Below are 10,993 nucleotides of genomic sequence, written 5' to 3' on the forward strand. Positions count from 1 at the left end.
CCCCTTCCGCGCCCTGTTCTTAAAGGGCCAGCGCCGAATTCCAGCTCCATAGCCGTGCACGCGCGCGCCCTCGTGTTGCGCGAGGCCGGGGGAGGGTTGGGGGGGGGGGGGGGTGTTTCTTTCCTTTTTGTGTTTAATACAAAACATCGAATGTACAAAGACAAGGAAAATTTACAGCTTCCAAAACAGCGGCTCGACAGCATCCGACGGGGCGGGGGGAGGCTCCATCCCCACAGTCGCCCCACGGCAGGTGGCTGTGGGGCAGGGCCGTGGGGTGCCCCCCCCTCCCATTGCTCAGCACCCAGGGTTGCACATGGGGCACCAGGGGTTGTTCCGTGGGGTGACACTAACGGCACCGTCCTCATCCCTATCCCTGTGCCCCCCATCCCACCCCCTTCGCTGCCCCCACCCCAAAACGTTACGTTGGGTGTGTTAAATTAACCCCCAAACCCTTCACATTCACCCCACATCCCCCCCCACCATTGCTCCCCGTCCCGGTGGCACCGTCACGCTGGGCCCCCCATGGGGACACGGAGCCTGTTGTTATCAGCATCGATGTCCCCATCAAGCTGGAGGCAGCAGGGTTGGGAGCCTTCCTCCTCCTCCTCCTCCTCCTCCGTGGTACCTCCGGGTGCCGCGGGCTCCCCGGTGCCCCCATTGAGGGGCACCTTCTCCCGGCGCTGTGTTGGGGGGCTGTGGGGCGCGCTGCACCCCCGAACCTTGCTCCTGGCTTTGAGCTGCTCATGGTAGGCGAGGAGAGCCAAGCAGGCGACCGCGGCCAGCGTCACAGCCAGCAGCACGGTGACAGTGACAAACTGGGGCCAGTACGAGCGGGGGGCCCCAGAGGACCCCCAGGGCAGCCCGTCCTCAGCCAGCCCGTCCGGCGGTGGGGTGGCCCCGCTGGGGTCCCGGAGCTGGTAATGAGCCACGGTCCATGTGTAGCCGTTCTCAGTGGCCTGGCATTTGTAGGTGCCCGCGGTCCCCCGCTGCATGATGACAACCAGCGTGTGGTCGGGCAGCAGCGCTGTGTCCCCGCGGTCCCCGTGGGGCTGCTGCCAGTGGTAGGTGGCCAGTGCGGAGGGATGGGGACAGGGCAGGCGGACCACGGCGTTAAGCGGCGGGGTGAGCCCTGTGGGGTACAGAGGGGGACAGTGGGGTGATGGGGTCCCCATCCTGCGTGTGTCCCCCCCATCCCGCTGTGTCCCCACACTCAACTCTCTGCGGTGGGGTCCTCCGGTGCTCCCCATGCGCGGGGCATGGCCACGCTCCGGCCGCGGTGGCACAGGGTGGCCGGGCTCTCTGCCTCGATGTCCTGCAGCCACGTGCTCCTGTGGTGGGAGAGCGGCATCAGCATCAGAGATCACAGGATCATGGGATGGGTTGGGATGAAGGGAGCTTAAAGCTCCTCCAGCTCCAACCCTTGCCACGGGCAGGGACACCTTCCACTGGAGCAGGTTGCTCCAAGCCCCTGTGTCCAACCTGGCCTTGAACACTGCCAGGGATGGGGCAGCCACAGCTTCTCTGGGCACCCTGTGCCAGCGCCTCAGCACCCTCACAGGGAAGAGCTTCTGCCCAAGATCCCATCCCGATCTCCCCTCTGGCAGGTTAAAGCCATTCCCCTTGTCCTGTCCCTCCATCCCTTGTCCTAAGCCCCTCTCCAGGTTTCCTGGAGCCCCTTTAGGCACTGGAGCTGCTCTAAGGTCTCCCCTTCAGGAGCCTTCTCTTCTCCAGGCTGCCCCAGCCCAGCTCTCTCAGCCTGGCTCCAGAGCAGAGCTGCTCCAGCCCTCGCAGCAGCTCTGGGGCCTCCTCTGGCCTCGCTCCAACAGCTCCACGTCCCCAGGGTGTTGCTGCCCCAGAGCTGGATGGAGGATGCAGGGGGGGGCTCACAGAGGGGCAGGATCCCCTCCATGACCCGCTGCTCCCGCTCCACATCCCTTTTCCCACCCTCATCCCGGCTCACGTGTCCTGGGCGCCGCGGGTGGGCTGGCAGGACCCCTCGGCGCTGTTCCAGCCGCAGTAGGGGTCCCGCGCCAGCACGCACTCAGCACAGCTCCGGTGCAGGCTGCAGTTGGCCAACGGCACCTGGAGGACGCCACCGGAGTAACCCACGTAGAGGATGCCCTTTGGAGGGAGAGGAGCAGGGTTGAGCCTATCCCAGCTTTGGGGTGGGTTCTTGTCCCATCCCCATCCCCTGTACCTTCCCCGGGGCCAGCAGTAGGTTCTTCACTGGCTCCGGTGTTCCAAAGAGCTGGATGCTCTCCACGATGTGGGGAGCTCCGGGCAGCTCCACGGCTTTGTGCAGGAACCCATCCGCTGTGGGGCACAAGGGACATCGTGGGTGGGTTTGGGGACACCAAGGGAAGGGTTGGGAGGGGTGACCCTGTGCATGTACCCCCAACATAAACTCACCCGTGGCCAGGAACAGGACACGGTAGATGGTCCCCGAGGCACCGCGGGTCTCATCCACCACGATACGTGTGTAGGTGACGTCCGTCTTCACCAGCAGCGGCCGCCCCTGGGTGGGTGACACCTTCCCATCCATCAGGAAATGGTCCTTCATGAAGGTGAGGGCTTTGTCAGAGGAGGGACCCATGGAGCACTGTGGGGAGAGAGGAGTCAGCGCTGGCATGGGGAAACTGAGGCACGGGGAGGGGGACAGCATCATTGGATGTGATGGGACCTTCTCCCTTTCCCATCTTTCCCATCCCTCTCATGACACCATTTCACTCCAGTAGGAGCAAACTGGAACAGCAAAACCCTTCCCCATAGGGATCAGCAGCATCCCTCAGGGATGGGTCTTGTCCCACTCACGCTGCCGGGCCGGGGGCTCATGTCGGGGCCACCATAGACGGTCCAGCGGGAGCTCTCCTTGTTCAGCTCCTTGTATTTGCCCTCGAAGACCTTCTCCAGCTCCTCGTGGCTGTAGGCACAGACGGCAGCGCTGCCCGCCCTGCCCTCCTGCCTGTGGGGACAGCACGGTGCCCATGGGTGCACCCCAGGGGCACCCGCAGCACCCCTGGGTGCCGGCACTCACCACTGCGAGGTGAAGACGGCGTAGAAGTCAGCGCCGCCCGGCTGGGGCAGGGCGAAGGCGTGATGGATGACATTGAAGGGGAAGTGGCCGGGTTGTGAACACAGCAACTGGGCCTTGAGGAACGTTGTCCACTTCTTCTGCAGCACCTTGTCCCCACCGACATCGCTCTGCGGGAGATGGGGGGATGCTCAGCACCAAGGTGGCAGGAGCTGGGTACCCCTGTCATCATCCTCCGTCATCATCCACCATCATCGTCCTTTATTATCATTCTCCATTGCCATCCTCCATCCTCATCCTCCAACATCATCATTCTCCAACATCATCATCCTCCAACATCATCATACTCCAACATCATCATCCTCCATCCTCATCCTCCAACATCATCTTCTGTCATCAGAACTGTTGGAGCAAGCCCAGAGGAGGCCAGGAGGATGAGCAGGGGCTGGAGCAGCTCCTGTAGGAGACAGGCTGAGAACATTGGGGCTGTTCAGCCTGGAGAAGAGAAGCTGAGTGGAGAACTCAGAGCAGCTCCCAGTGTCTGAAGGGGGCTACAAGGATGCTGGAGAGGGACCTTCATCAGGGACTGGAGCGATAGGACAAGGGGTGATGCACCCACCTTGCAGACACGCGCCACCCGCGGCACCAGGAGCCGCTCGAAGAAGTCAAACTCCTCAGCGGTCTCTTCGAAGAAGAAGTAGACTTTGTCATCTCGAGGGATGCTGAAGGAGGCCACGAAGGCAGCGTCGGCTGTGGGGGAGCGGGTGAGGAGCTGGTGGTGGCACAAGGAGGGTTCCGGGGGGGTTCTCCCAAGGGTTGTCCCCTTTGCTCACCCGAAAGCCAGCGGAGGAAAGCATCTGTCTTGAGCAGGGTCCTGCTGCCCAGCGAGCGGGAGATGATGGGCTCGTTGCCTTGGAAGTTGTTCATGGTGCCGGCGTAGAGCTCACCCTCTGCATGGGGACACCGGGACCGCCCCTCTCCATCAGCCTCCATCCCACCCCAGCAATGGGTGCCCACCCATAGGGGCCACCAGCCCCGTACTCACCCACCAGCAGGGCCGTGTAGGTGTGCTGCGGGTCGAAGGGGCACTGGCCCTTCCCATCCAGGAAGGGTTGTCCTCTGCTGTTGGACACCAGCGTGAAGTTCTCCAGGAGCTGTGGGGACGGGGAGAAGGATCAGCCCCAAAGTGCACAGAAATGGCTGGGGAGTCCCTGGGCAGGTGGGGAAACTGAGGCAGGGGCAAGCCTGGGGTCACCTGAGGGACCCCAAACCAGGGCTTCACCACCTCCATCCATGGCAGCGTGCTTAGAGGCACCACGGGCTTCTATAACCCCAACGGCAGGGGGTACCCAGCACCCCACATCCCAGGGGACATCCTGGGATGCAATGAAGCTCCAATACCCCATCCTGCAGGATGCTGCCCCCCCCCCCTTATCCCCACCCTCCTCTGAGGGGCACACTCACGATGTAGGTGCACGCGGGGCTGAAGGCGTAGGTCCCACACACATAGAGGTGGGTCTGGTTCAGGGGCACCAGCACCCGGATGAAGTTGAAACACTCGGTCTGCAGTGGGGGGGAAGAGTAAGAAGTGAGGGGCTGAGCACCCCGTAGCCCCTATGGGACCCCCCCAAACCCCATGGTGCTGTCCCACCTCCTGGCTCTTCTTCTTGAAAGCACACTGGGAGGTTTTCTCGGCCGTGGGTCCCCACGTTATCTGTTGGAGGGAAGGGAGATGAGTGGGGAAACTGAGGCACGGCCAAGGGCATCACCCCAAAGCTGCTGCTCACCGAGGCCTTGGCGCGGATGGTGCCGGGGGTGCCGACGGCGAGGGCCAGCACCCTGTCCCGTGCCCCCACGTACAGCTCCTCCTCATCCTCACTCAGGAGGAAGATGTCGTAGTGCAAGACATTGGCCTGGCTGAAGTGGGTCAGGGTCCGCCGGGGGTCCCCTGGGCAGAGAGGGAAGGGTGACAAGTGCCAAGGGCCACCCAGAGAGGTCCCGGTGCCACCGTCAAGCCCGGATGTGGCACCACCGGGGAGGTGCGGATGTGGCAGCTCTCACATACGAAATGGGGGGAGCTGCTTCCTCCATGGTCACCCCATCACTATCCTCAGCTCCCTGCTGTCCCCTCCAGGTCCTGCTGCAGGAGCTGGATGTCCCTGAGCACGCCTCACCCTGTGACACCGGGTCGGTGTCCTGTTAGAAATGGGGTGTTCATTGTCCCCTGTTGGGCTGCCAGCGCTGCCCATGACCATGGCCATGGTCTGGGGGATCCATCATCCTAAGGGGACAACTTGGGGGGGGGGGTTCCAAGCCCTCCCTGATGGTCTCAAGCTTCTTGTTTGCCCCCATCAACCACGGAAACAGGGAGAGAGCAGAGGGAAGTGTTGCACTTCTCGGAATGGCTGCATGGGGAAGTGGAAGTGGCAGCAGGGCCAAGGGCCTCGGCAGGGCACAGAAGTCTCTGTGGTAGAGCTGGTACCCTGGGGTGCGCCCAGCATCCCACTCCCAAAGGGGTTTGGGTACCAACCAGCCTCACTCCATCGGCCCCTGTGGTCACCCTTTGCATCACCCTTGTGCCACCCTGTCGTGGTACTCGGGACACAGCAGAAGGTCCCCAGCCCCACCACCACCTTCCCACTGCCAAAACGAGGGGGAATGGGAGGGGGGGAGGTGATGGAGAGCAGCCCATGGATGGATCCTCAACCCAACGACCTGTTCTAGTGGAAGGTGTCCCTGGGTGGAACTGGAGGAGCTTTAAGGTCCCTTCATCCCAACCTATCCCGTGACCCCATGATGCCGATGGTGTCCCCCAGCCCGTCCCGATCCCTCTCCCTGCCCTCACTCACCGCTGTGGAAGGTGGCGCGGGGCCGGGGCTCGGCGCAGAGCAGCGCAACCGGCACCAGCAGTGCCCAGAGCAGGCGCAGGGCGTTGGGGGGCAGCGGGGGGGCCCCCATGGAGCGTCCCGGCACCATCCCTGCGGGAAGGATGGGGGATCAGAGCCCCGCGGCGCTGGCACCGCGTGTCCCTGGGGCGGAAATGACACGAGGGGGAACCAGCACCCGGCGCGGGGGGGCCGTGGGGCCTCAATGCATCGAGACACGTGTGACCCCCAAGTGTGAGGCAGAGAGTCCCATTCTCACCGCGGCACAGGCGGTGCCATCCCTATGTCCTTCTGGGACCCCTCCGTGTGGCTCCATCAGTGGCCACAGGGTCCATAGGAGGGTGTGTGGGTATAAACCATGGAACACCCCCACCCCTTCCAACTCTTTTTGCCCCTCTTGCTAGAAGCAACAGGGAAAGCCCTCCCCATGGGGCTGGGCACTGTCCCCACAAACAGCTCCACGGAGCTGAGCATCACCCCTTCAAAACAGCGCCTTGAGGACCCCGTGGTCCCTTTGGAGCAGCCACCGTGTCCCCACGGAGCAGCTTTACCTCTCCGGCGGGCGAGGACGGAGCCGCTTCACCTCCACCCCTGGGCCATCATCATCACCCAGCGGGTGATGCGGCCAGAAGCGCCCCCCGGCCCCATGCCCGGTGCTGGTCCCAGGACGGGGCTCCCAGCGCAGTTGGGGCCCGGCCCAGCCCAGCGCTGCCCCGGCAGCGACTGCGGGAACCAGAAAGTCCTGCTGGAAGGGGACGAGCCTCAGCCTGCTCCGCGCCCGCCCTGCGGAGCCTGGTGGAGGGAGCCGGGATGGGAGCTGCGGTGCTGCTGCTCCTCCTGCTGGGGGGGAACGGGGTGTCCCAGTGCCCGGGTTCCCGCCTGGCTTTGGAGCGAGGGTGAAGCAATGGTGGTTTTTCTGCTGAGCATCGTTCCTGCGAATGGCCCCATGGGGCTGAGCATCACCCCCTAAAACAGTGCCATGGGGCTGAGCATCACCTCCTAAAACAATGCTATGGGGCTGAGCATCACCCCCTAAAACAGTGCTATGGGCTGGACATTGCACCCTCCAAAAAGCCCTACAGGGCGAGCATCACCCCTCTAAAAGCAGCGCCATGGGGCTGAGCATCACCCCTGAAAACAGTGCCATAGGGCTGAGCATTACCCCTTAAAACCAGGCCATGGGGCTGGACATTGCCCCCCATGAACTAGGGCTCGGGCAGGCTCCATCCTTCACCCCAGGCAGCTCCGGGGCGAGGAACCCCCCAAAGCCAATGCCCTGGAGTCCCCCCAAGGCCAGAGCCACATCTGAGCACCCCAATACCCCACTCCAGGCGCATCCTGCCCTGTCTGTGCCTCCTTACCTGCATCCCCCAGTGCCACCATCCACCCGCAGGGACCCCGGGCCCCAGGAGGGCAGCGCTGTCCCCACCACCTCGCTTGGCTGGGACAGAAAGCTCCTTGTGAGCACAGAAAGTAGGTTACTCTGCCCCGGATTTCCCACTTGGGGACACACGGAGCCTCGGACCGGCCGCATTGTTCTGCCCTGGGCTGGAGCCACCGGGGCCGGCGGAGGGGGAGGAGGGATGGGAAAGGGAGTAAGAGGCTCCTTGGTGAGGCTGAAGGCTCAGGGGGGCCGTGGTGGGGCTGTGTCCTCCCCCCAGCACAAGCCAGATCTGATACAGGGTGGAAGCTGCTCCAGAAGCTCCATCCCAGCCCTGGCCCTCATCCTTTCTGGATCCAAAGTGGTCCATATGCGAGGGGGGCACATATGGACATTACAGCCTCCCTGGATAGGGTTTGGAAGCGAGTGTCGCCAAGGGCCACTCAATGCTGGAGTAGTTTGGTTGTCCCTGGTGCTTCCGGGTTCACCACGGCCGTGGCTCCATGGGTCCCCTCTCCACATTCCCTCCAATGCCAGGGAATGTTGTGCTGCCAAGAAACACAAATTCTCCTTCCAAAGAGTGGTTTAAGCTGCCCCAGGATGGAGCCAGACCCAGGCCATGTGCTCAGCAAGGGAACAGGGAGGCCCCAACCTCTGCCCATGTCATAGAATAGAACCACAGCATGGTTTGGGTTGGGAGGGAGCTTAAACCCCAGCTTCAACCCCCTGCCACAGGCGGAACACCTTCCACTAGAGCAGGTTGCTCCAAGCCCCATCCATCCTGGCCAGGATGGGGCATGTCACCCCTCAGGAGCATCCCTGTGGAATGGAGAGGTGCTGAGATGCTTCCAACACCCAGGAACAACCTTACTCCCGCCCCCCCCACCTCAGAGCCCGGGCAGGAGGAGGGGTGGGGGAGATGGAAAGCAAAGGATGCAGTAAGGATATAGCAGGATGCAGGGGAGGAATCTGGGGGAGAATACAGGGAGATGGGGAGGGATTCAAGAGGTGGGGAACGCAAAGGGTGGGGATAGAAAGAGGTGGGAGGATGCACAGGAGGGAACTGGGGGGTAGCGGAGGGATGTGGAGGGGTGCGCGGGAGATGTGGGATGAAGGGGGGGGGGGGGTGCTCCTAACGCGGGATGCAGGGAAGCGATCCCCGGGGCTGGGACCTCCGGCCCTTTGTCACCGCCCGGCAGCATCAGGGCGGTCTGGGGGGGTCCCCAGAGCCCATCCCCGCTATAGCGACCACCCGCAGCCCCCGCGGAGCCCCGGTCCCCGTGCGCGGCGGTACCGACCTGCGGCAGCCCAGGGCCGGGCTGGCGGGAGCATCCCCGGGGCCGCCGGATGCTGCTCACGTCGCCATGGCAACGGCTCGGGGCGGACACACGGACGGACACACGGACGGACACGCGTGTACACGGCACATGTATGACCGCGCACACACACGCACATGTGCGGGGACACGCACAGCACAGACATCCCTGAGCAGCGCCCCCCCCAGCTTTGGACACGCTGCTCTGCCCCATAACTACATCGTGTCACCCCAGCTTTGCTCTGCCCCTGTTTGCAGTATGGCCCCGCACCCCATCCCTGCACCCCCATCCTTGCACCCCCTTATCCACAATGCATCCCTGTACCCACCTCTGCACCCCTGTGGCTGTACTACACCCCCCTATATCCACACTGTATCCCTGAATCCTATCCCTGCCTCCCCATATCCACACTGCATTCCTGAGTCCCATCCCTGTGCCCCCACAGCCACAGTGCATCCCTGAATCCCTGCACCCCCATATGCACACCACATCCCTGGACCCTCATCCCCACTCCCCCACCTCGCACCAGCCGTGCTGGCTTGGGGGGGTGGGGTCCCCAGAGGGGGTTCTTGGCCCATCAACAGGACCCCATCCTGAGCACCCCCCAGCACCCCAGTTTGGTCGATGGCACTTCCCATGAGAGCAAGTCTGCCCCGATCCCACTTCTCCTTCCCCTTGCTGGAACCCCGAAACAGGATCCTGCCTCCGCTGCTTCCTCCCTGCACATCCTCAGGCAAGTCCCTTGTCTCCAACCTGGACCAGGCATGAGGAACCCCAGGGAGGTACCTGCTGGGGGCACCAGCACCCCAAAGGCATCAGGCTGGGAACGAGCCTATCCAGGAGCCCATTTTTCCCCCTTGGCTGCTCCCCACTCCCACGAGGCTCCAGTGCTCCGGAGCCTTTGCCTGGGATCCATAAGGAGCTTGTGCCTCGTGCCTTGAAGGCTTAGCCAAAGCTGTGGGGATGCAGAGCTGCCCCGGCCCCTTCCCACCCCAAGGGTTGAGCCACGTCCCCTCCTTCTCCCCCCACTTTTGGTCCCCCCAAGGGTCCCCCCATGACATGCAGCCCCTTGGGGTGCAACCTTGGGGGGTGGCAGTGGGCTCAAGCTCCCATCTCAAAGCACCCTTGCGATTAGCAGGGAGACCTGACCTTAATCCCCCTGGGCATGCAGGGGCCTGGAGGGGGCCGGTGTGGGGCTGGTGGGGCCCCTGGCACCTCCCGCCAGATGTGCTGGGCATTCCTGGCTCTATCCCAGCCCAAGGGCTGCTCCAAGGCTCTCCCGCAGAGACCCTGCCGCTCAGTGCACAAGTGGGTGCGGACGGGCCATGGTCTCATTTCCCTCCTGTCACCCACCCTGGGGAGCCCAAAGCTGGGCTCAGCCTTGTGGCTGCAGCAGGAGAACCCCAAACCTGGGCTGGGGCTCTGCCACAGGCTCCCTTGTGCATGGTCCTCATGGGCTGTGTGAGGTGTCATGGGCCATACGGGCTCCCCATGGGCTGTACATGGGCCCCATAGGCTGCACCAGGCGCCAGTGGGGCTTATGCAAGGTCTACATGGGCTGTGCAAGGCTCCCATGGGATGTGTGAGTTCCCCGTGGGCTGTACATGGTCTCCATGGGGCTGTGCAAGGTCCCCATGGGATGTGTGGGGTCCCCATGTGCTGTACAAGGTCCCCAGGTGCTGTACAAGGTCCCCATGGGGCCGTGCAAGGAGCCCACAGCTCGTGGGGCACTGAGGCAGGCGAAGGGGCACTGACTTCCCAGTGTCACCAGCCCTGATGTGGCAGGGCCCCAGTGTCACCAGCCCCATTCACCCCTTGGAACCCATTGCCCTCAGCCCTGCTTGCACCCATCTCCAGGGTGCTGTGACCCCGTTCAATGAGGGGGACCCATTGGGTGGGCACCTACCTGTGCCTGCGCTCACCCGTCCGTGCTCCTCACATCGCGGCTCCCAGCGCCAGGCCCAGTAAAGCCGATTAGGGACCAGCTTTACAGCTCCCTCCTTCTTGCCACATCTCCTCCCGCCTCATTCCAGTGCCTGGCACAGCCCGGGCAGGGCGGGAATACACGGGGAAGGGGTCCCCTTGGTGGGGTGCTGGGGTCATCCCGTGGTAGGAGCAAAGCTGCACCCTGGGGCTCACTCAGGTTCTACAGCTCCCCCCCCCCCCCAATCTGTCCCATCCAGGGGGATTTCTGCTTCCCAAAAGCCCAGGGGCAGGGAATCTCTGAGCCTTCTCCCCACGTTCCATCCCCTCTTCACTAGTGTTGGAGCTGGGGGGCTTCCGGTCCCACAATCCCGACCCGCTTCCCAGGACATCAATGACAACAGCACACAGGGTGGGAAGGGATCAGCTCTATTGATTCCAGAAGGAAATAGAGGCA

The 10,993-nt window shown here is 63.4% G+C and overlaps 1 protein-coding gene across 2 annotated transcripts; it reads right to left on the reverse strand.

The window, feature by feature from the left end:
* Positions 1-115: 115 nt before the first annotated feature.
* Positions 116-8,703, reverse strand: SEMA4A (semaphorin 4A). Of its 2 annotated transcripts, none has more exons than XM_030473843.1 (15): positions 8,596-8,703; positions 5,881-6,009; positions 4,819-4,979; positions 4,683-4,745; positions 4,496-4,594; positions 4,077-4,185; positions 3,865-3,981; positions 3,651-3,781; positions 3,035-3,201; positions 2,812-2,962; positions 2,410-2,599; positions 2,198-2,313; positions 1,961-2,121; positions 1,216-1,328; positions 116-1,129 (listed from the first exon to the last, which is right to left on the reverse strand). In XM_030473843.1, the coding sequence occupies exons 1-15, from the start codon at positions 8,627-8,629 to the stop codon at positions 507-509; spliced, it is 2,364 nt and encodes a 787-aa protein (XP_030329703.1). In that variant the 5' UTR covers positions 8,630-8,703; the 3' UTR covers positions 116-506. The 2 variants fall into 2 exon arrangements, with proteins under 2 accessions (XP_030329703.1, XP_030329704.1); XM_030473844.1 differs by lacking the exon at positions 8,596-8,703 and adding an exon at positions 6,468-6,582.
* Positions 8,704-10,993: the final 2,290 nt, after the last annotated feature.

Source organism: Strigops habroptila, chromosome 22 (genome assembly GCF_004027225.2).
Source record: "Strigops habroptila isolate Jane chromosome 22, bStrHab1.2.pri, whole genome shotgun sequence".
Taxonomy (NCBI): domain Eukaryota; kingdom Metazoa; phylum Chordata; class Aves; order Psittaciformes; family Psittacidae; genus Strigops; species Strigops habroptila.

What these genes read in the sequence shown, in the direction of transcription:
- SEMA4A (XM_030473843.1), bottom strand. Translation starts at nt 8,629, where the DNA reads ATGCTCCCGCCAGCCCGGCCCTGGGCTGCCGCAG. An exon ending in GGGTGGCGCGTGTCTGCAAG is followed by an intron (nt 3,202 to 3,650) that starts GTGGGTGCATCA and finishes CATCTCCCGCAG; the next exon opens with AGCGATGTCGGTGGGGACAA. An exon ending in ACCCGCGGCGCCCAGGACAC is followed by an intron (nt 1,329 to 1,960) that starts GTGAGCCGGGAT and finishes CTCCCACCACAG; the next exon opens with GAGCACGTGGCTGCAGGACA.